Raw genomic sequence first — 25318 nt, 5'->3', positions numbered from 1 at the left:
TGACTGGATTGAAACTTAGCACATGAGTAGAATGCTTCTCTGCCTAAAATATATATCAAATATAACACGGCCTAGTGGAACACTGAAATGAGACACTGAAATTTTGGCCTTGAGAAAATGGAGACAACGTTCTAGATGTCTGATTTCATATTTGGCACGTTAGCGAGCTCAGATCTATTATTTGACCACTAACAAAAGAAAACAAAAACTGACTTGGAAAAACTTCAAAACCCTTTCTTGTTGAAGTATACTTTGTGGATAAAATGCTATCTTGGAGACGAGATGGACGAGGCAACCACTCAGGTGTGGAAGCAGGAAAAAGGAAATTGCGGCAAAACAAGACTTCTGGCCCCTTCCTTCTCATGATGCCTTTCTCCAGCCACACACTGCGAGGGCGCATGGAACAAACAGGTGTTAAACCCAGACAAAGAGCACAACGGCACTGCAAGTAGGCAGCTGCAAACCAGGCTGTTAGCTGAATTTAGACAGTGCCTAAGTCTCTTAGTATACCCTTTTTAGGTTTGAAGTAACTCAAAACCAGACAAAACTGATCCACCATTCAGGCTGTCTATTGCTTTAAAAGTTTAGTGGAAAAGGTGTTAAAATTACCACTTCGGGAAGGCAGAAGGCCGGGTACAGCTAAATAACATCAGTGGTGGTCTTGCCAGCGATGTCTACCCTCCTTGCCTATTACGTCTGTGCCATTATTTGAAGTAAGAGCTTCACATCTGTTGCAGCCTTGGAGCGTTCAGCAGCCATAATCTCTACGTGGTCTGCACAGTTGTCGGTACCTTCTACGTCATGATGTGGAACCTGAAAAAAAAGTCAGTGCCATGCACAAAATATGGGATTTGAAGAACAAAGTTGTGTACCAGACGAACTCCAGCAAGCCTTATTTTATGTTATGCAGTGATGTGATTGCTGCGCCAATTGCGCCAAACTGCGCCAAGGGGCTAACCCTGCTACATCTTGCTACATTTTGTCAATATATGGCTAATCTGCGCCAAGCCTGCGCCAAAGGTCCAATTTCGGTCGCCTTTCAAAACCAAAATCGAACTGAGAACCGTAATTGAGCATGCGTGAGCTATAGGTGGCGCAAGCGGCCGCCCGACACAAAGTACCCGGCATCAATCCTCCATCTGGTCTTGCATGGTTTTAGCCGCCGTCTCGCGTTTCGCGCCTTCGCCGCCCTCGCCGTCACGGGAATCTCATCTCGCGTCTTCTTTTTACATTTTTTTTCGCGGGAATGTGCGGACGCTCCGTCGCTAGTGTGGCGGGTGCCAGCTATGCCATCATGCTGTGAAACAAAACCACGTTTTTGCGCGGCGAGAGTTACTTTGTGAGCTGAAACGCTCGCGCGACCACTGGGTCACCGTGGTCGTGCGACGTCGGGTGTTACCATCCCCACGTCGCTACAGATATGGCGCTTTCTAAACTTGTTCATCGACATTCCTCTTCTTCTAAAAAAATCCATCTTTAACTCAAAGACTGCTCGTCAAAATATTTATTACCTAGATTTCTCTCGGCGGGCTATCTTTCGAGAGGGACCCCGCTACGTGAAAAATCTGCCGCCAAAAAAACGTTGGTGAGGAGAAGTGAGCTGAAGCAAAGAAGGCAATGTCTGCACGCTGAACCCACACAGCGCGCTTGTTTGTCTCGAGTTCAGTCCTTGCTCAGAGCGCTCCAAAAAACTTTTGGCCCTGGCTCACGATGTCATGCATCGATGCGCTTAGGTTCTGTTTTTCTTTCTATTTAGCTTGTACCTCGTTTGCCGGCCTGGCAAGCACGCGCCGCTGGGCTGTTTTATTTTTTTATTTATTTTTTTTGTTGAATGCTGGACAGTTGTATTTTGCATACTATTTTGGGATTCAGTTGGCGACGGAGCGGAGTGGCATTGTTTCGGTTTCGAATGAACAGCCGTTGTCTCTGCTCGCGCGACAAAGCACGTGCCACTGCAAGCTTGCTGAAGTTGCCCTCAAGTGCATGTGAACATGACGGCACGACAGAGCACCAGCCGGGGCGCTTGCGATCCATTGTTTTGTGTTCGCTTACTTTTAACGAAAATCTGGCACGTCAGGAACCAGGAACCAGTCAAACGGTGGCGAGCGTTCTTTTCGAAATTTCTCGGCAACGCCTACAACACTGTACACTTGTGGGATGTCTCGGCAGTAAAAACAGAAACAGCGAGTTCCGTCATAACACAGCACAAAGTGCCCTTCGTTTGTCCAGCACTTAAAACACATATTTTTATTTTTGTAAGAATATTTCCTCCAAAAGCCACTTTTTCTGCTCCGAAACACTGTTTTGGCTGCTCCAAAAGCCACTTTTGGTGCTCCAAGACACTGTTTTGGCTGCTCCAAAGGCCACTTTTGCTGCTCCAAAACACTGTTTTGGCTGCTCCGAAAGGTGCTCCAAAATGGCTTAGGCCAATCACATCACTGTGTTATGTAAAAAATTGTAATTTAAACAGTGGGTGCACGGCTCCAAATAGGTCAAGTTATATTCACTCTATATTTTAGCTATAATAAGGCAGTTCAATGCAACAAAATAGATTTAACCGAGAGACAACCAGAGAGTATTTGATATATCTGACAAGCCATGCAACTGTGGCTTTTACAGATTACATTTACAGCAATGTGATTCGTTCAAGTCACTTTGGAGCACCTGTTGCAGTAGTCAGAAGTCCATTTAGGAGTAGCCAAAAGTACGTTTAGGAGCTGCTAAAAGATGTATTGGCATGTAAGCAAAAACTTCGTCTTTATTCTTACCACTGTGAATATTATCATACGGTTAATGTGTTGGCATGCTCAACTAAAACACAATCTACTTTGCCCTCCCACTCCTGTGCAACCTTTTGTTAACATCAATTGCTTGACAAGTTTGATTCTCTCGAACAAAACACTATCTGCTTAGTTGCACATAGAAGCACCAGACATGGCAACAACAGTCTGAGTGATGATGGATAGTATGAACTTTTGTAAATGCTGGTTTTAGATACGGAATCAAAAGTAAAGCAAACAGTACGTACCACTAAAATAAAATAGTGTAAAAATAGAAACATTTTGAGTACTCAAAGTGATGTTTTGTTACAGTTCTAAAGGTTATAATAAAACAAAGATTTCGTCATTTGATTGTGAATATCAATGTCGTATATTTAAGACTTCATAACAAGAATCTGCTTGCGAACAATAAATATGCCTTTTAAAAACAATTAAGCCGAATTTAGTAAGCTCATTCCCAAGCTTCTAACCATTCCTCTGGACGGGCAAATGAAAACTGTATAAAGATTCCTCTCATTTTGGCAAAATGTAACAGGCTAAGCACTTTGAAGCATATGGTGCAGCAATTACATAACTACATTTAGCTGAATAACTATTTAAGAACAGTTCCCGCTTCCAGGTTAGTTTTATTTCTTTTAACTGTGTCTGAACCAGATTATAACAAACTTACCATGGTCCTTTTGTATTTTTGAATACAGCCACTGCGTTGGCGTTTTTCCTTTCGCTTTCGCCCACCACCTTTGCCATAGTTTTCCTTGTTTTGTTGAACTTCTGGCAGATGCATAAGAAGCAACCTTTCTTTTTTTCATTTTGTTAATAAGGCTGTGCCGCAGTGAATCCTACAGTGAGACTGACGAGTAGCAAGCGTGTTAAAATGCAGATAATGAACTTCGATACAAGCATTTCAATTGTCAGAATGAAAACAAGTTCTTGTAAATCTTACGCAGCGTCCAGTGGAGTCGGCCAGGAATGGGTATGCCGCTTGGAGGGCACGCATGACATCATCTAGCTAAGACCGACTTGGCGTTCGGAAAGAAAAAACAACAAATATTAGCCTCTATTTTAAGATATATAAGTGAGGACTTCAAATGCTGCTGCTTTCGGAGTTCTGCTCAGAATGTCGTCTGCCAACGCAGCGACCAACTTTGTTCGTGCTTCATTTCGCTCTGGTTGAAGGAACAGTTCACTCTTTTCACACAGCCTCTGTAACAGTAGCGAGGGAAATTATGGGAGAGTATATATCTGTGGCCATACACCCTTACAACCTCTGTAGACCAAACTGAGGCTGCTGTGTTACTCGCACGAGGCACATTGGAGGGTCCAGGCAGGCTGAAAAATAACAATGTAATTAGTGCATCTCGAATTTTACAAATGAAACGCAAATTTCGAATTGAGTAATGTGCCCCACCTTTCTTTTATGTCTCCTTTTAGCTGTTCAATCGGTTTTAGCAGTTTGACTCGCAGTTTCATAGCAGGAAGCAACTGCTCAATCATCCACACTGACAAGTTTAGTAACGTCTTCCCATCAACCTCTTCTGCATAAAAGAAGATAACATATTGCACATACAGTTTATATCATACATATATGTTATATATGTTAATGACAGAAGTTATACCACATTTTTCTACCCTTTTATTCCGATGGTGTACACAAATATAGTATAAAGAGAGTGAAGATGGGGGGGGGGGGGGGGGGGGGGGGACAACCATAAAGCAGTGGCATGCATCACCCCCACACTGCTTCCATTTTCTGGTTCCCCAGATCCTCCCTCGACCTGTTTACGTTACATGTGCTTCCTGAAGCTCTCAAATGCAATAAAATATCGTCCAGACGGAGAGTACTGACCCAACTTGCAGCAGAATTAAAGTCCGGGTCACCATGAACTATCTGGACATGATTTGTCAGATGACTCCCGATGTGGTAGCACTGCGAAAACTTTGAACACTCGTATCCGCTCATGCTGGAATCGTACAGACGACGACAAATCTCACCAAACGCCGAAAGACCCGGAAGCAGTTCCTCACTCACAAAACATGTCCAAATATCCACACTGCACTACAAGTTTCATAAAAAAATATTCGCGTGCACATGGAAGTATGGAAGGATAGCACCATCGAGACCCCGATCAGCCACCGTTACCGGCGTTACCCTCAACCTGGAAACTGAAAACGCGAGACGAAACCGACGCCGCCAACCAACACAAATAAAGAGGACGGAGCATTCTGCTTACCTTCGAATCTCTGGGCGAAGTCTCCAAGGTTTTGCTTTGTCAACCAATCTGAGACGTGCTGGAGCTTCCATCTACACACATCTGTATGTTGTCGTACCGTGAACCCATCCATTGACTGCCGCCGACAGAACCAGGTCGAAACAGTAAACAGCGAACCCCGAATCGTTGGCCGCCGTTACTTTCGCCTTTACAGAATCTCACGCAGGCAAACGGCGCGGCGCAGCGGCACCACCGGCACCAGTGTTGCCAACCTATTTTTTGAAAATACCCCACGCCAACGTCCAGAAAACCCTACATTGCCCTACGAATGTTTCTTATTACCCTACAATTTACCCTACGAGGCAAATCTTTGTTCAGATATTACTGTTGCATAGATTATCATGATACAGGGTAATATTAATACAGTACAAAGCGACAGGGCACGCATGCGCGCGCACACCTGCGTTATTCTAGAACACCATGCTTTCAGGTGCGCTCTGTATAATCAGCACAACAGTGATGTAGCGAGCGCACACATATCCCCAACTAACATGTTTAGCCGATTAGTCGTCAAATTAAAAACTGGGCTACGTGGGACCAGCACTCGCGGCGACAGACAAGGCGGCTCATTACAAAAGGAAGCTAATCCGAGCGGCATATTAGCTTCTTTGGGTGTACCGCGCCTAGGGATTCGTCGAACTAAGGTACTATTCCGACAAACTATGCTATTGGGGAGGATAGGAAACCGGCGGCTCTTCCGTATTCGCCAAAGTGTCATTCGATGAAACGTCATGGCTTCTGTTTGGTTCGTAAAACGTCGCTAAAACGTCGCTAAAACTCGTCGATCATCGGTGATCGACGCTTTATGGGCGTGGTAAGGAAAGAGTTAATTGCAACGCGCCATAAGAAAAGAGCGCAGAGGACGAGTGGTAGTTCCAGCTATTGTTAGTCGCAGAAAAGCTCAGTTGAACAGGTGGCTTCCGGTTCTGGTGGGCTCGCGGTGGTTTCGCCCGTGGTGCCACGTGTTTCGCAGGTGTAACAAGAACCGCCGGATGTACCAGAGTCATCAGAGAAAAATTGGCGGGAACATGTCCACTGGGAAGATACCTCCTCTGGCTCCAAACTCCCTCCGCGCAACTCCCACTCCTCCCACCTCTCCCACTTGCTCGTTGCTCCAGCTCTCCATTACTCTCCAGCTTGGTGTGTGGTGCTCTCTGTTAGCTCGTCTTGCAACTTGGATACTTTCGTTCTGCATGATGTCATGGTGTAACAGCACACGAGTTTGCAAAGCTATCAAAGCTGTGCTAAACCTGCACGGAAGCTTTTTTTTTTTTTTTCACTTTCTGAAATTACCCTACTTTTGGCGGGGAAATGGCCGGACGGCCCTACAACCCTACAATGTACCAAAAATGCCTAAAATACCCTACAAGTAGGGTAATTACCCTACGGTTGGCAACACTGACCGGCACTCCTTCGCGCGCAACCGCTTCTTCGAAAACAAAAAAAGAAAGAAAAAAAAATCGTTATGAAGAACTTTTTTCCAGGCAAACGTTCTTCATCGCCCGGTCGCCTTTCTGCTGCGCCAGGGGGCGACACTGTTTGAGCGAAAACAGTTCTTCACGAGGAAAAAGAGTTCTTGGGGTGGCGAAGAACCTTTCAAGAACGGATTTTTTTTAGAGTGTGCTCCGTCACCCAGTCGGCGCTTCAAAGAATGTCGCTACTTGTAGGAAGCACTTATCTAGGAGCTTTACTCTCAAGTTTTGAGCAGTGCCTTTGAGGAGCAAATTCGTATATTTCTAGGTGGCGTTTCCGTTGTGTGCGCTTAAATATGACGATAACCCATTCTGCGGGCACTAAGCATCCTCGAAATCCATCAGTCATGGCGATGGGCGGTCGATTTTTGCATTAAGAAAGCAATCAAAGATCGAAATTATCTCCGACGATGGGAAGAGCACTATAGCTGTGCCGGTGGCCAGGACGGCATTTGACCAATGAAAGCGCGACATTTCGCTGAGATGGCAAACGCTGTTATTTCAAAAACGTGTATGCTCTTGTAAATGATAGAAGCAAGTATAAGGGTGGTCGAAAATGTAATTTTTCACGGAGAGGGAACACAATACTGCAATAATTGTCTCAAAAACAGCAAACTATGTTTTTTTGTTGTTTTTATTTTGCGGGACTGATGTTGTGTCCACCGGTCGGAGGCGCGAGGATCCTCCGCTCGCTATTGACTGACAGTGGTACTGGATTCGGAACATGCTCCCATTCATCGCCGGAGATGAAATGGGTGTGTTGCGACCTTTGATTGCTCTCTTAATAGGGAAATCGGCCGCGCATCGTCATGAGTTAGGGATTTCTAGGATGCTTAGAACCAGCAGAGTGAGTCATCCCATATTTAGGCGACCTCGAAAACCTCCTCAGGGTACCTTTAATTAAGGCTCTTATAATCCGACGTTGAGCGCAGCGGTCGCGACGTAGCGGAGAACGTGCGCCTTTCATTGGCCGGCTATAGCAGGAACTCGTTATCTGCGACCAATCAGCATCCGTGAACGCTGCGCTACGCTGCGTTTGCTACGTTCGAAGTTGGAGTATAACAGAGACTTTAGTGCCCGTGGACAGACGATGAGGGACACTGACAGACGCCAGTTTACGCCCGTGGATCGTGGATATATGATGCGACGCTGGACGCCGCTTCATGTCAGCGGTAAACGGTCGCTTCTTGCGGACGCCAGCAGAGGCGCCCATTTTGTGGTCGCGTTAGGGTGCCCAGATGTCTGTCTCAGGGTGAAGACATCCATTGTTGTCCGGAATGTGCCAGCGCGTGACGCTCTCGCGCACTCGGTGCGTGACTTGGGCGGTAAGATGGCGTCTATGCATCAGCCAGAGCTACGCGCTCGAGCTGAGTGACACCGGATTGCGCGCATTTCAAAATGCATAAAAAAAACGATTGGGCGGAAAAATGGCTGAGATGTCACCACTCAAGCAAAAGCGCGCGTGTGTATGAAGGCACTCTAGGTCGCGTCTCGTGCACACCCGTACAGCGCCCCTGGACAAGGAAAACAGGCCTATTGTCGCTCCATCTTCGAGTTCCAAACACCAGGGCCGGCTTGCTAGATACAGCATCTCAGCTGAGACTGGGGGAAAAAGCATAGCCAAAGCCAGCGCACGAGCTGAGCGGGACTCAAACCTCGTCTCGAGACGCTCGCGCGTTCCACCCTTTACACTGCTTTCTTTCACCCAGCTGAGACGCTGTTCTAGCGAGCCGGCCTAGTTCGCCTGCGTTTTCTCCTTTTTTCTTCTTCCTATTTTGCGTTTAGAGACGCCAGCTCCAAGCCCGCCTGTTGACACGATCCTGTGCCAAGTGGTCATCTGTTTCCGATGACCATGAAATGGACAGGCTGGCGACATACGAAGACGGATGGTGGTGCCCTGAGTACCGTCTGCTGGAAGCTAGCCCTTGAGGGACCGCCATATGCCCCTTTTCTGCTTCTCTTCTTACTCTGATATCTAGGCTAAACGTTTGCACACTATTGAAGCAGTCTGCGCCACTTTAGCCATGACGGAATCGGGCTGACGAACTTTTGGCCGGAACTTCAACCGAGTTGAAACTTCGGTCGTTCTAAATTTCCCAGGTGGAACAAGTAAAAGAGGGACTATACAATGACTCCGCGATGTTAGGTATAAGTTTCATTTAGGCCGCCTGTCGTGTAAGTTACGTTTAAGCAATTCTTGAAACTCACTTTAAACTTGAGAGCTCGATCATTTCCGCTGCATAGTTAACTTCCTGTGGACTTCGTCTCGTGAGATATATTAGTAAAATGATGCTCGGCAGGCATGCCCCTGTGATTATATATATTTGCTTTTATTGTTTTCACCCGTGATATTCATGTATTTATTCGCAATATACTGCAGGTCATCGCAGGCCTCAGCGGGGTGGATCACTACAACGACGCAAACCAATTTCCTTAGCGTGCCCGCTAGCCAAAAAAAAAGAAAGAAACAAACAGGGTTATAATGTGGTAGTACGAGATTCTAAAAAGTTTGTCACTATACTTTTTTCCCCCTTCTTCGAGCAACGCAAGTTTTTGGCCACAGAATGGACCGATTTCCAACCGTTGTATCACCACCCCTGCCCGTTTCGATCTGGATGAGCCTTGAGGATGAGCCTTGAGGATGAGCCTTGAGGATGAGCGCGCGGTCGTGTATCGCTATACTGCGTGGTGCACGTTCAGGCTAGCGGTTGTACCGCACTGGCTAAATTGCTCATCTACAGCTGGGAGGCAATGTCGTCTTGTTCTGGCAGACGCTGTAGAAACAACTAACGACCATGTCTTTTTTGTACTTCGTTGTAGTTTGGAGTTTCCAAACTACAACTGACCGCATGCACTTCGGACAACCGTGCCACTTCAGACGACGCGATCGTCTTCGATCTGTCTCGTTATCGAACCTCGAATGCGCGGGCCGAAAAATAAAGAGGGCGTTTCGAGCGGCATTTAATTCGTAGCTCGGGAAATACTCATATCCACCCGAGATACTTGTATTTCATTTCATTATGAGCGGCCAAGTGAAGAAATATATAAACGAAGCGTCGGAAGCAAACGACACGGAAGCTGATCGCCATAAATACGAAACAAAAAGGTATGAAATGGAGATCAAGACGAAAATAATAAGAAAATATGGAATTCAATCGACCTTGAAGACAATTTGCAACAGCCGTTACAAAAATAAAGGAATAAAAAAAAAAAAAAAAGAGGCGGAGGGAAAAAGAGCAAACGGCAGGGCGGGCGCGTAATAAAGTAGCTCTCGCACGGAATGGAAATCGAGGAAATTCCTCACGGGACCCGGGACTGAATGAGGCATAAGAATTTTCGAGCAGTGCGGTTTCAATATAAGCTCCACCTCGACACAGGTGGGTAAAAAAAAAAAAAAGGAAAAAAAAAAAAACGATTTGAGCGAGCGTTTTTTTTTTTTTTTTTTTTTTTTTTTTCTATTTTATTATGTGAGAAATCGATGGAGCTGTCGGCAGTGACCTCGAAGTGCTGGCTACTCAATACCTCCATTGTTACCTAAAACTTTTTTTTTTTTTTTGCAAACGAATTGCGACGGCTGCCGAGCCGACACGCTGGTATTTTCTACCCAATTTTGCTGCAGAGTTGTTTTTCTTCTTTTTTTCCTCTATCCCGCTAAGTTTTGCGAAGAAATTTTTTCGCTAAATTTATCGGAAAACATTTTGCGCTGAACGACATATGTGACAATGTAATGTTACGTGAAATCGACGTCATTTGACAGCACGAACCAACAAACATGCGCATTATTTTTGGTTTAACGCTTTTTTAAGCTAAAATAACAGAAATATGTAAACCGAATGGCTTGTTCCGGCACATCGGTCATCCAGTTATTAATAAATGAAAGCAGAAGCGATCTGTAAGCTCTCTGCAGTGCGACTTAAATTTTTGGTTTTAATTATTAAGTAATATCGAATCTTTTTGCCTGTTTTTAATAAGTTGCTCGGTATTAATGTTCTGCGAAATCTTATTTCTGTTTCGTTTTTTTTTTTTTTTTTTCGTTGCCTTATATATCACGGACAATTAATATATATGGCTTACGTTTGTTTTTAGCGGGTTTAAGATAAACGTAAGACGCCCTCTGCGAGAAAATTGCGATTTATTGATCGTATTTTTAGTAAATTTTTTCTTCTTCTCGGTAATGAACTCGTGATTACCATATCCGTCTCGGTAAATTGCTCGACGTGACGATACGGCGCAGTGCAAAGCCACTTTTGTTCGCGTATGTTTCTGGGTGGCTTTTAAAGAACGCTGCTTTCGAAAAGAATAATAAAAAAGAGATTGCCGCTGTATATCTAATGATCGGACATTGATAAATGCGCGTCTTGCGAGGAACGCTGCTAGGGGCCGCTGCGGACGTCCGGTCTCGACTTTTCTTCTGGCGCACACGGCCGTGTCATTTCCAACCGTCTCGAGCACTCTCTAGAGCCGCGCATACCCATCCTATAAAAGACAGTCTGCAAACACTAAGGCGTCTTTCTTTCTTGTATGACGATACAAAAACTGTCTGCATACACGTTGGAAGCGTAAATATGCGTGAAACATGCATCGAATAGTTCTGTCCGCAGACAGTTCGGTCACCGTGTCTGTCGTACGACGTGTACGAGCGGCGTGACCGTGGCTTACGGGTGTAAATCGGCTCTTTACGCCTCTGAGGGCGTAAAAAGAACTACCCTTATCAGGGAATATTTTGCACCTTCAAGGGTGTTACAATTTACACCCTTAAGCTTGTGAGAAAAAGAAAAATAGCCCGTACGTGGGCGCGCGACGTAGGGGGCACGGGTCACTCGCTCCCCGAGGCCGCTAGCGCCGCGGAAGGCGGAAGCATTCTTTTAGTCGGGCAAAGGGGGGAAACGCGGAGACACGAGTAATTTACGAGCGTGTCTCGGCTCGAGGAGGAGATGACGATAACACTGAACTAGTAAACTGCGTAGCATAGCAATAAAAAACAAAAAAATACGTGGAAGGATTTTTGCGCGGCAAGCGAGAACATCGCGCAAAAAACGCCAACGTGTGTGCTTTTTTTTTTTTTTGTGTGTGTGTGTAGAACAACCCGTGGCTTTAACATCACGTTGCTACGGTGGCGCTGCTGTCGGCGCATGCGCGGATGCTGCACACGAATCTGGTTTCTGTGCACGCTCGGTGCCCGCCGCACCTGGTATGAGGAAACGCGGGCTTGTTCAAAAACAGCTAGGATAGAAGTATGCTTCCGTGTTTTTGTACCGATAGACCCCGAATAGTAACCCCCGAGCCTGTTTGGTCGAAATTGGTGGGAAACGAAAGACCTTGAATTGAAGCTGTCCTAGAATAAGAAACACCCGAGCTTCGTAAGAAAGGACTCATTATCTATACCTTTTTTTCTGCAATTCCACTCCTTGCCTCGTTTCTTTCTCTTGAATTGACGCGGAAAAACACCGAATTAGGGGGGGGGGGGGGGGGGGGGAATCAACCCCGATAACAGGGTAGCTTAGGTATAGAGGCTGCTGACAGAAGTATGGACTCGTGGCCGCCGTAGACTAGCTTGGCTGACTGGCGATCTTCGCGCCATGGTTATACTTTAGTTTAGTTTTAGACCCCGCGAAACTGTCTCCCAAAAATATTTATTGGGTGCCCCGAGAGAACCTCTAGTTCCGAGCCATGTTTATAACCACGTACATCGCGTCCCAGTAATACGATTACTGCGCCATTCGCGCCAAAGTGCTTACCCTGCAGCATTCTGCAACATTTCGCCAAAATGCGAGGAACTAGCGCCTCGGCCAACATTGCGCCGAAATTTAATTCTTCTTTGATAATACTAAATATGAGAGAGCGCAGACCCCGCTGCATCGCCGCATCAATACGGTAAGCTTGCTCGAATGTTCAGAGCTCTTAATGAGCGCCTCAAATAATGTACTACTCGATTTGATTTCTCTATCAAACGCTCTCAGTAGTCGGAAGTTTCCTAATATTTCTCAATTTAGTGGTCCGTTAGTTTCGTTGAGTGCGCTTCTCTCCGCGCACATGTGTATTGCAGTGAAGCGACAACCGCGAATCAGGCACCACGATTTTGCGTGCCTTGCTTTCCCGCAACGCTCCCGCGTGCTAAGGGGAAAGCACTCCTCCAGATCTGGACGTTACAAACGAAAGCACCGAGTATATTAACAATAACAATAATAACTTGGTGAGTGATTATGTAACGACTCTATCTGGCAGTGAAATTTATAAATAAAACCGTCTAGTATGTATGAGAAACGGCAATATTCCTACGATATTTTTTTTTTCATAGGAGCAAGGTTTTTTTAGCGTTTCCAGATTTATTCGGGCTGCTCTGTAGACTCATTTTTTATGTCAACACTGTTGTTGTCATCTTTATGTTGGTCCCATCCGTTGAATGGCACAGTCAATAGCGTAAATTAAACGTACATTACCTGGAGGAGCGGAGAAAGCTTGAGAAGAACCAGTTCGGCTGGGATGTTTTTTAAGATGGCATAGTTATAATTCAAGTGCCGATTTTTCTTTGCACGAGGTTCTACGTATAAATGTAATTCATGCTCATAGTCAAACGAGAAAACGTTGGAGTTTTATTGCGATCGTTCCGAACTTTGAGGAAACAACAATTTGGGTGCTCAAAAATATCCTATTCTAACACGATTTCGCTGGAATATTCTGAGAGCGTCTGGGAGAGCTTCATTGCTCCTCCAGCGCGAGCTTTCTGCCTTCGACAATGCTTCGGTATCTCGTATATCGCGCAGCACGGCGGAAGGCACGGAGCTCGTGCTGGAGGCCGGCCGTTCTGAAGACACGTCCTGCTTTTCTCACTCAGGCGGGGACTGTATCTGGTTTACCTTTGATTCCCTGCCTAAAATAGCCATGCGCGGCAGTTCATATTGTACCTTTCGTCACTCAGCATCTCGTTGGCGTGCTCGGTGCTTCCACACACAACTAAACAGCTAGCTCTGTGCTGAGATACGAACAAAAGCTTGCACAGAAGTGGGAAGGCAAAGTGGACACTTCAAGCACTTCGAAGGGCAGGTTCTGTATAGGACACGGCCAAAAAGTTTTAGGCGTGACAACGTCGACGTGCCGAGTCTTGAAATGAAACGCATGTATCCAACGTGACATACTTATTTGTAAGTTACGGAATTAATGGAATGAAGCACAAGTATCAAATACATGCATGACGTGTCACAAGATGGCAGCATAAGTTACATCATGTCAGCCATGATGATTTTAACCCGAGACTGGGGCAGAAGGATTTTTTTTCTTCCTTTTGATTACAGTGGAAGAGAAGGAACAGGGACAGACTGCGTCTTTAGAGACGTTGTCTGTCCCTGTTACTTTCTCTTGCACTGTAATATATATATATATATATATATATATATATATATATATATATATATATGTGTGTGTGTGTGTGTGTGTGTGTGTGTGTGTGTGTGTGTGTGTGTGTGTGTGTGTGTTTGCTTTAGTTTTGGGTTAAAATTATGGTGGTAAACTCCCAACAACTCGCCCGCGCACTGACCGTAATTTCGTCATGTCAGCGTGCACGTAATACCTGAGCACCTATTGTGGAGTGTATGTCTATTCAGCTCCGAAATGATACCAGAGAGGACTCAATCGAACGACTCGTCTGCTAGCAACAGCGAGTCCGACGGGTCATTGAAAGCGCGCCGTTTCACCCCGGGAAGGGGAGTGAATAGGCGTGTTTTAAACGAGTGAGGCATCGAGTCAAGGACAGTACATAACGACACGAAAACAATTGCGTTCTGGCTCCTTGGGTAAGAGACGTTGTCACATCAAAAGCTGAGGAGGCTCACACGTGCTGGCCTCAGCAGTAGTTGTAACTTTTCTAAAGCAAATACCTAAAACAAATAGCATCTTGCAAACGCATTCGTCAACGCTTTATTTTGGTTATTTACTCGTAATGTTTTATACGGGGAAGGCGCGCGCGTGTGGCGCGTGGAACACCAATCCCTGCATTTTCCTCGATGCTTGGGTAATATAGCAAATGGTCTATTAGGAGTCGTGCCTTGATGAATGGCCCGATCATGAGTGATTTTGTGGACGAAAGTGCAGTCACTGACCCGGTCATTAAGAAAGAAATCGAAGGGGTGTTTGACCTCACTTCTGGGATGCACCGAATGTGGGGTGGAATTCTTTTCTGAATCTTACGGTTCATCGATTATTGCTGTTAAAAATATTTCCCCGCTAAATTGACCGGGAAAACATTGAATTCCGCGTAAATATACACTATTTCAATTTCCCCGGTAAAGAAAGCGGGAAAAGTTTTTGAAGTTGCCTGAAACTGTACTTTTATTCAATTTACCTGCTACACTTAGCGGGAAAAACCTGGCTTTGTTTAGCGGGGAAATTACGTGTTACGTTTTCACGAACACCGGTTCAATTTGCCCGCTAAATTTAGCGGGAAAATTACGTGTCACACTTCTGTGAACTTTTTTTTTTTTTTTTTTTTTTATTAAACCTTAGCCCTAGAACCACGCTCTGTGTAAAAGAATAAAGAAAGAAAATATGTTTTTTCTCACGAGGGTGTCTTGTGCAGGTGCTGGCCAACGGCGTGGTGTTCGTGTGCGTGCACCTGGTCGGGGTGTTCGTGCACTCGATCATGGAGCACGCGCAGCGCAAGGCCTTCCTGGACACGCGCAACTGCATCAACGCCCGCCTCGACATGGAGGACGAGAACGAGAAGCTGGTCAGTCTCTCAGCTCCCGCCATTCTGACACACTGCCCGGGGCCCCCCCACGGCCGAGGTTCGAAATCCGCGCCCCCGCCCGTCTCCGGCCCGGGGTCATTACCGCGCACTGCACGTCAAAAACCGCCGTCGTCAGCGACAGTGACGTAGCCAGGACGGCAAAATCAAACAAACAGGAAGAAGAAAACACACACCGAAAACCTGGTGGGAGAGAGGTCGGGCGGGGGGGGGGGGGGGGGGGGGGAGGAGGGGAGGGGAGGGCAACAAGAGGCCTCAAGGGTCGAAGAAAAGGGGGGACACACCCCCTGAAATAACATAAAAAATGGGATTCGTTTCAGGAAATAAAGAGAGAGGCATTTGCCCTAGTCCAGGCCAGGATTGAAAGAGCTGGAGTAAAGTGGATGATGGAGGGAAATCAAAGCGATAGGAATGCAGCAAAGAGGTTCTGGGAGCACATTAATGCGCAGGAAGAAGCAAAGAAGGGTTCCGTCGTTCACTAACCATACACGAGAAGATAAGTGTAGAAGGCGAGGAGTCGAGGGTATTTATTAGACGAACCATTGAGGCAACATTTGCAGAACTTGAACTGAACGAGATTGGCCAGAACACAGAAAGCAACACGGCACAAGACGAGAACACAAACGAGACAACTGAGACGACCACGGGGGAATGGGACAGAGCAGAAAGTAAAGTACCGGCTGGAACGCCGACAGGCCCAGATTGCATAGGAACGAGACTAGTCCAGACACTAGGAACAAAGAGCAAATTAAAGACAGGCAACTGATCAAATAATAATGGGGGGAAAGGTACTTAACGGTTGGAAACGGCGGAATCAGATGAATAAATAAAGGCAAGGGAAAGAAGGATAGCATAACATCATGCCGACCAATAACAGTAACTTAGGTCCTGTACAGGCTAGCGATGCTGGCAGTAAAAAGAATGGAAGGGTGGACAGAAAACGTTTTGGGTGATCTGCTGAACAACTTCCGAAGAGATATAGAAGATTAGATGATAACATATTCATCATCACTCTTTGTTCTATTAGTGCTACTTCCCCCCCCCCCCCCCACACACACACATGTTCTTTGTCATTTTTTACTAACTCACTCTTTGTTTCTTGTCCCTCCCTCTAAGAAGAGAGAGAGAGAAAAAAAAAGTTATTTTGCTGCTGGCGTAGGTAGGATTGTCTGATAGTCAAGCCTTTGCGAAGCACGCGCAGTTAGAGATGAAGGGAAGGAGGAGCTCCCTCTCACCCTCTTGTGTGTGTCCCGGATGTTTCTTTTCCCTCCCTTATCCTCAATATTGGTGCAAAAGCGGCCTTCTTCCCTCTCCCCCGCCCGTAATTTTGACAGCACTGGCAGGTCAAGAACGAATAGGAAGCTCCTCCCACCCCTTTCCACTTCAGCGGAGCGAATGGTGAAGAGGGGTTCGCCTCCTCTCCGGCGTTCGCGCTACTAAAGTGAAAAGAGGTGGGAGGAGCTTCCACTTTGTTCTTGACCTGTCACCGACTATAGTCAGATAGGGTATATAATCAGGTGGCTCCCTCTGACGCGCTGATTTGCTCGCTGGGACGTGAACCAGCCTTCACCGTTTGCCAAGTTACGGTGAAACAGAGCCTCTCGGTGTCGTCGCGAAAAAAGGGAAAACGACGACGTTTCGAAAAGACGCGGCGGCCCGTGCCAAAATGATGCGTAGTATTAAAAGCGAGCGTCGGCTGCCTTCCTCATAAAATGCAATTCTGCACATGACGGTTTGATCGATACATCGAAATACAGCTGCACTTCTTGTTTTTATCCAGCTGGGAAGTTTTGCTTTATCTTCCTTTCGGCTGGCTTGTCCAAAGAAAAATGAGCGGGTTGACGTTGCCTCACACTGACAGCATGGACCGCGAGTGTGTCTGCTCTTAGTGTCAGAGAGATGTAAGGAGCCGCACTGGGTTGAACTTGACAGCGCCGGCCATTCCTTTGTTGCGGCTAAATGAACTGGCACTATCGCTCGAATTTACGATCACTGACAGGGGTGTCGGAACTATTTGGGAGATTTTCCTCCCCCTCCCCCATGTTGTTCACTTGAAATATTTTCAATTTCTGAGAGAGGGAGGGGGGGGGGGGGGGCGAAGAGGACTAACCCCCCCCCCCCCCCCCCCCGCTTCCCTTGTTCGTGAGGCCACCTCTCACTGCCTGTAGGCATAGACGAGCGTACAGGAGGTATTCACATGTCGCCATCAGCACGAGCTGCATGTAAAGCAACTTATGGTCTGCCGTGAAACACTGTTTTGACGGTGCGGGAGGAATCTGGCGAACTTTCGCTGTTAGCACGCACTTAATTTCAAAGCACACGGCTGCACTAATAATTGGGTTGTGTGTGTGTTTATACAGCCTAGAACTTGGTCTGCCTCACAAGGGCGACGAGTCTCCCAGCTGTAGATGAGAAATTTAGCCAGTGCGGTACAACCGCTAGCCTGGGGTCTTTAACGTGCACCACACAGTAGTGATAACGGCTGCACTGTAACATGGCTGTGCAGCATTTCGTTAATATGAGGAATTTACTTCAGCAACTTCAATCACTTCAATTTACTTTTGCCGAATCGTTACAATGTAGTATTGTGTGAATAAAAAAATATTTTGAATAACGCAATAGTCGATGTGATCTTCTTATCAATTAACAATACTCAGTGGTCCCACAATCTTTCTCATTGTTCGTAGTATGTTTGAGCAGGTTAGCTAGACCCGTTGAGTGTGCTTCTCATTGCGTGTTGATGCACTGTGGAGAAGCGACACCCGCGGAGTAGACATCGCAGTTCCGCGTATCACTTTTCGACGTCGCGGGGAAAAGCATTCTTCCAGATTGGGATTTAATCGAAGAGGAACTTTGTGAATGCTGATGTGACAACTTGTAATACTTTGATTACTTGCATGCTTAATTGGTCATTATATATATATATATATATATATATATATATTTTTAATTTGAGATTTGAGCAAGAAGGTTATAAAGGATGGATTTTTAGCTACATTTTATTATGCATAGTTGGGCTGCATTGTACGGTTTAATTTCTGTGCCAACTGATTTTTCTAAAAAAAAAAAAAAAAAAAAAAAAGCAGCGAAAGCTACATAAATGCGGACTCTACAAGTGAGCTGTACATCCAGGGGGACATTATATAGGGAGTTAACCGCCATGATAAGGTGGATAATAACCTAAAATGTGTTCATTAACTTGTTTGATGAGTGAAAAACACATAGTTCTAATTCGAAACTTGCTGAGCGTCATCGAGAGCCAATGGATCAGTAAATTTTAAGAATATTTTGAGCGCGTAGGATGCGCGTTGGTTTGCTAAAGTTAGCACTTGTGCAACAGGCGCAAAGCTGGCGATGCGAAAACTTTAAATTTCGATGCATATTCGGGACCCAGAAAAACTAAGCACGCGCGCCAAATCTTTCTACATTTGACTGATTTAGTGGTTTTCGGTGATGCGCATGGTTTCGGGCTGAAATCATTTTTTTCCACTAGTTAAAAAGTTAATGAACAAGTTTGAGTTAATTATTTAACTTGTGATGATTAGCCCACTATATCATGTCCCCCTGGCCATACAACTCACCTGTACGAATCACATTAGTGCATCTTTCACTGCTTGTTTTAGAAGAATTGTTAAGTTCAAAATAAGACACCTTGCATAGGCCTCCAACTAGTATTGTGCGAATATTCGAATTTTCGAATGGTAGTTTTGAATTATACGCTATTCAATATTCGCTTCCAGATGAACTGCGATATTCGTATTTTTCGGAATGTTGATCTCGGTGGGTTAGCCCCATTGAGTGCGCTTCTTACCGAGCACTGGTGCACTGCGGAGAAGCAACTCCCACAGAGCTCGCTTTTGAGGGTGTTGCTTTTCCGCAATGCACCGGTGCACGGCAAAAAGCGCACTCAACGGGGCTAACCTACCGCAGTAATCACTTTGAAAAGTACAAATATTGCAGTGCGTATGCTTGGGGGGGAAAGCACACTTTCGAAACGGGATGGTGCACGCGTGTGTCTGGTGTATTTAGAAAGAAACTGGAACTCCGTGAATGTTGATATCTACACTATAGTAAAAGTTTCTAAATTAAACTGGATATTATGCATTAGTATGTTAGTCAGAGATGTCCTGACAACCTGCGTTCATCATTCATTATTGTCTCTTTTTTTTCTAAAATTCTAGATATAAAAATGGTATTTGTATATAGTAAGAGAATTTATAAATCTCGATGATAGCTGGGCATCTCTAGGTTTAATTTTATGTCAGAAGTGTAATTTACTTGCTATCCCAATCAGGCATTAGACTTTCTGGGGCTACAATTTATAAATATAGTTCGATTGAAATTAATTTAACTTAGAAATGAATACATGGAAGCTTGGGAACAACCCTCTCAAGTTTATCTGGGCTTTCACTTAAATTTAGCACAGTACAATAGTGAAAGGTTTGGAGAAAAACTATCCGATATTTGATTAAAACATTATTTGGCCAAAATCGCTATTTGCTTCAAATACACTTCTAACTCAAAATCCACTATTTGCACATGACTACCTCCAATCATTTGTGGGCACAGTTAGTGAAGGGTACACTTGAAGTTTAGTGAGTTTTAGCAGTCAACAAATGGAAGCTTGGGAATAACCCGTATTAGTTCAGTTGGATATTGTAAGTGAAATTTATAGCCCATATGTTGATTTTACATCATCATAATACTCTACGTGTCAGATGCCAATAATGCATAAATGATGACAAAAAAAAAAGTTTTTTTGATTGGATTAAGAATTGTTTAGATTTATTGCAACTTTTTGAACTTAAACAAAGCATTAATTTTGTTCTCATGATTGCTTTATTCCATCAACATTTTGGTAGAATACTAATTTGATTTAAGTTTTATTTTTGCATTAAAATTCACAGATGTTCTAGTCCTTCATCACTCGGTGTGTCTAAAAATTGACTGCTGCAGTCGGCCACTTTAAGCCCCAAAGATGGTTCTTGTCACAAGATTGTTTACTGCTGCGTTTGGTCCTGTTAAAGGGCTACTCCACCGTTTTTTTCATTGTCTCCGATTTGCTTGAAATTTTGCTAAAGACACCAATAAACATTGCTAAAATAGTATCCCAAATATTAGGTCAAAATATTGTTTTTTTGCAAAGTTATTGAATTTACAGTTTTGGTCTTCACCATGTTTTTCAAACTGAAAGTCTCTACTGGCAACAACAACAAAGTGACGTCAGTGGAAGGCAGGGGTTAACTTTTTGGACTACAGAAGTTGTTCCCAACGGATTTGAAGCAGTTTCTTGGTGTCAAATGAGTGCTTTGGAAGCTTGCCCCCGTATCCGCGCTCCAGCACGGAACAAATAATTGGCATATTCTATTTTTAGACTACTTGCTCGACTGGCAAGCCTGCCTGCCACCGACGTTACGGCACTGAAAAGTGCGCGAATATTTGAATATTGGTTTTTGCACCATTTTCATTTGCCGATTTCACAATACCTATTATGAATTTCGCGATGCTAAATAGCATACCGGAAAGGCTAAAGGCCGGGGAGTCAGAAAATATAGTTAGTTGAGGTAGCTCAAAAAATCGGTGGAGTACCCCTTTAAGCAAAAATAAGCTAGTTTATAAACTGTAGATACTAATGGAGTGGTTGCACATGTGTGAGAAAGCAAAGAAGGCATTGTCTTTCAGTTGGATCGGCCACCAGATTAATCTCATAACAGATTATTTGCAGAGAAGTGAATGAAACAAGTTATATGCCTGTGCTCCAAAAGCTTTTTGCTACTCCAAAATGCACTTTTAGTTCCTCCCAAAGTTGCTCCAAAATGACTTGTATTAATAACTTTATTGCACTCCTTTGTAAGTAAAAGAAAAAAATTAAATGTTGGATGTTTAGACAGCACAACCTTGAACATTGTAGCATGCTGCCTATGAGAAATTTAGCCGGTGTAGTACCACTGCTAGCTTGGGGACTTTAGCGTGCATCACACAGTAGTGATTGCGCAAACACACGTCAGTATGATGCTTATCTGGATAGAAATGGGCAGGGATGGGAATTGCAGCCAGGTTCCCAGGGTTCTGCAGTGCAGGCTTTCGCTGTTTGTAAGGATATAAGGTCATCTACATTTCTCTGATGCTGTCAAGGAAGAGCACCTGATCCCGACTGACAAGGAAACAGCGCACCCTCAAAACGAGCACTCTAAGCTTTCATGCACACAAAAGAAAGAGCCACTTACACAGCGCTGACTGACAACTCTACGTTATATTTACAATTTTCGTTTTCGTCTTTCTTTGGGACTAGGGTATCTATGGCAAAAAATTGCCCTTTTCTTCTTCCTTCTTTTTCCTGTGTTTTTTTTGTAATAGGAAGCTAAACCATAAAATTATTGTATGGCTAAGTACTCTAGTTCTTTGTTGGATAACATTCCCTCTATCCTGTGGACGGCAATACATAGGACAGACCGGACGGTGCGTCAACGATCGCCTTCGTGAGCACAACTGCACTATCGCCAACAAGAACTCCGGACACCTGGGAATTCACTGCCGAGACTGTGGCTGCACAGCGCAGCTGGAGAAATGCACAGTTTTAGGCAGGAACTGCGACAAGCTGACAAGAGAAATCATGGAAGCAGAGAACATTGCCAGGCAAAAGGAGAGATGTGTCAGCACTCTTTCCATAATGTTATCCAACAGAGAACTAGAGTACTTCGCCATACAATAATTTTATGGTTTAGCTTCCTATTACAAAAAAAAAAACACAGGAAAAAGAAGGAAGAAGAAAAGGGCAATTTTTTGCCATAGATACCCTAGTCCCAAAGAAAGACGAAAACGAAAATTGTAAATATAACGTAGAGTTGTCAGTGAGTGCTGTGTAAGTGGCTCTTTCTTTTGTGTGCATGAAAGCTTAGAGTGCTTGTTTTGAGGGTGTGCTGTTTCCTTGTCAGTCACGAACAACCAACTCGCCCGAACCTCCGTTTTAACACCTGATCCCCTTGCCTCTTGGCAACACTCGATGCAGGAGCGACTGCTGCTCAGCGTCTTACCGCAGCACGTGGCCATGGAAATGAAAGAGGACATCATAGCACCACGGGCAGGCCAGTTTCACAAGATCTACATCCAAAAGCACGAGAATGTCAGGTGGGTCCTCGGCGGCCGATGGCACTCACACTTATTTATTTATTTATTTTTTATACACTCAAGGCTGAAGCATTACAGAGGGGTGGGAATTTGGGAATACAAACATAATTAAAAGTTGTTACATTAGCTCGACATAAGAATAAGGATTAGCAAGTGCAGCACTAAACCCATCAAAACCTCTGATTGTTGCTATAGTCGAGACCTGTTATAACGAAGTCGGTTATAACAAAATAGCGGCTACAGCGAAGCGATCGCGATTTCCCATTTTCTTTTGCATTTAGTTAACCGAAGTCGGTTATAACGAAATAGCGCATATAGTGAAGTGATTTCTGATTCCCGCTGACTTCGTTATAACCGGTCTCAACAGTATAGAAGGGGGAAGGCGGTTCCATTCATAAGAGATTTTGGGTATGAAAGAACTGTAAAAAGAGACAGTTTTACATGTGGATACGCTAGCTTTGCAGTTATGGTCGAGGTGCGAAGAGATGTTGATGTGATCATTAATTTGTTGAGCTTTTATTTATTTAAGTTCCTTAAAGGGCCCATGAAACGATTTTTGGGTTGGGATAAATCATTTTAGATTGGGATTTTACTAATAGCACATTGTTCAGTGGACCAAAAGAAAAAAGGTAGAAAGTCAAAAGCCTGACTTTCAGTGCGAAAATTTGAAAACAGAGCGGACTATTTCGTACCTCCTCCCCTTCGCGACCTCTCTGCCTTTTCACTGTGATACATCCGCGGTCCCAAAAGCGCATCATCGGGTCCAAACTGACGTCACACGCAACCGGACCTCACTTATTCCCTTCACCCCTAAGCTGACATTGTGGTGGAAGCTACACGCTTGCCGGACCAATCAGCCGCCTCCCTTTCATCACCTGACTTCATTCTCTGCAGCCACATTTGCCACGCTCACGTGGCAAGTGTGGCTGGCCCAACGATTACGTAGCTTCAACAGCACTGTCAGCTTCGGAATGAACGGGGTGGGGAAAGCAACTTTTGTCTGAATTTTGAGCGACGGGCTAATCTTCTAGGGGGAGAATGGATGTGTCCGGATTACACAAACGACAGTGCGAGAAAGAGGGGTCTCCCCTTTTTCGTCTTGTTTAACTCTTTTGGTGGAATGCGCGATTTATGAGTTGAGGAGGAAAGCTAAACAGGAAAAAGTTGGAAAAGCGTTTCATGACCCCTTTAAGAACCCTGGGGGTCAGGGTATTACATAAGGGAGTGGTTTAATTAGATAACGAGGTTAACATTTCACAAGATGTGTCGATGTCTTGTGTTGAAACAATGACTTTAGGAAGCCCATTCCAGTCCACAGATGTCAATGGGAAGAAGGAAAGGAATATTCAGTGTTTCAAATGCAATCCTCTGGCAAGATGAATGATGGATATAGATAGTCATAGAAGTAAAGCTCGTGAAAAAACAAAGTTTAGCGATACGTTAAGCAATACGCTAACAAACCTAGAATATTAAGATATCAAAAAGCACTCTGCCTTGTTTTGAACTGATCCCAAATTGGGTGCAAGATATTTAGGGTGAATGTCCCAGACTGATGATGCATATTCTAATTTAGGGTGTACTATTTAAACGTATGCAGAGAGGAATTATTGTAATAGATTTTATGAAATTGGCATAGATTAAAGGTCATATGCCAGATGGAAAGGAGAGGTACTGAGAGATTACCCCTCCTTGTAATCTCAGCCGAAGAGAGTCGGGAAAGATGTAGGTTCTTCTCCATGCAGCATCCTGTTTGCTGACATCGTTGGCTTCACCGTCCTGGCGTCTCAGTGCACGGCGCAGGAACTCGTCAGGTTGCTCAATGAGCTCTTTGGGCGATTTGATCAACTTGCCAACGTAAGTCCATCACCTTGTCTCCCTCACCTCTTCTGCACTTGATGTGCTACATTTTCTCTTTACCAGTGTAATCTGTTGGGAGAACATGCATTTTCTGGGCTCTGTCATTCTTCATTCTTTAGATGCATCCAATTGATAAGGATATTTGCCAACACTAGTGCTTTGTGAGAAAGTAAGGCTCATAAGCCTTGTTGGCAAACAGAATGTTGTAACGTGCCTTTCTTAGGACAAGTATATATTTTTTTACACTATTTACAAAGAATACTCGATCTTAAAGGGACCGGCCAGTGCTGTCCACTGATTGCCCGTGCTGGTGTTTGGCATCCTATCTCTTGGCTAGTGCCACAAATCGCGCAGTGTCGAATCACATGTGTAAGTTGACACGTAGCTATGGCCAATTTAGCATGCTTGTGAGTAAGTGTGGTAACTGTCTAGTCGGGCCAAACGAAGTTTAAATTTATACACTGTTCGATTTTGCTCCAAATTTTGGAATTGTGCGCCACTCGAATCCATGGTTAAATTGGGCGGATCATTACTCTAATCCAGATTTGAATGTTTCTCTACTGAATTATTCGAGTTGTCCTTTCAGTTGAATACATTTAAGGTAAGTAATGTCTGGTCCTGCATTTTTGCTATGGGCACTAAAGTGATTTTGTGATCCTCTTTTTAGTGTCGTAACTCAATCTATGAGCTCTAATCATCCTAAAAAACCCTAAAATGCATTCATGCTTGGCCGATTATAGAGCAAGGTTCGATAGTGCCATCTGTCGTTCTGCGGCAACGGTAAGTGTCGGGAACTTTGATCACTTTTTGAATATGCAAATCGGTTGGGCATGGCTGTAATTTCGGGTTTTTTAGCATGCTTAGAGCTCGTAGATTGAGTTATGACCATAGAACAAGGATCTCAAAGTATGTTAGTGCCCCTTTAAGCTAGAGAAATATGTTCTATTCTAATCCAATCATTCCTAAGCCAACAGTGCAGTGGAAGCTATACGTGCTTGCAGGACCAATGATACTTCTATCCCTTGCCACATGATCATGGTCCTGTCCATACCCACATGCAGAGAATCGGGT

The 25318-nt window shown here is 44.6% G+C and overlaps 1 protein-coding gene across 2 annotated transcripts in view; it reads left to right on the top strand.

Annotated features, from left to right (window-relative positions):
* Positions 1-25318, top strand: part of LOC8051298 (adenylate cyclase type 1) — a 368813-nt gene that overhangs the window by 291566 nt on the left and 51929 nt on the right. For both annotated transcript variants that reach the window (XM_042293121.1, XM_042293122.1), the window contains exons 3-5: positions 15095-15244; positions 22272-22390; positions 24133-24244. In XM_042293121.1, the coding sequence (XP_042149055.1) occupies positions 15095-15244; positions 22272-22390; positions 24133-24244 (381 nt within the window). The remainder of the gene's footprint in view (positions 1-15094; positions 15245-22271; positions 22391-24132; positions 24245-25318) is intronic.

The sequence above is a fragment of the Ixodes scapularis genome, unplaced genomic scaffold (assembly GCF_016920785.2).
Source record: "Ixodes scapularis isolate PalLabHiFi unplaced genomic scaffold, ASM1692078v2 PGA_scaffold44__24_contigs__length_19508400, whole genome shotgun sequence".
NCBI classification, from domain to species: domain Eukaryota; kingdom Metazoa; phylum Arthropoda; class Arachnida; order Ixodida; family Ixodidae; genus Ixodes; species Ixodes scapularis.
Note: the sequence above shows the minus strand (reverse complement) of the source record. Positions and strands in the feature narration are given on the sequence as shown.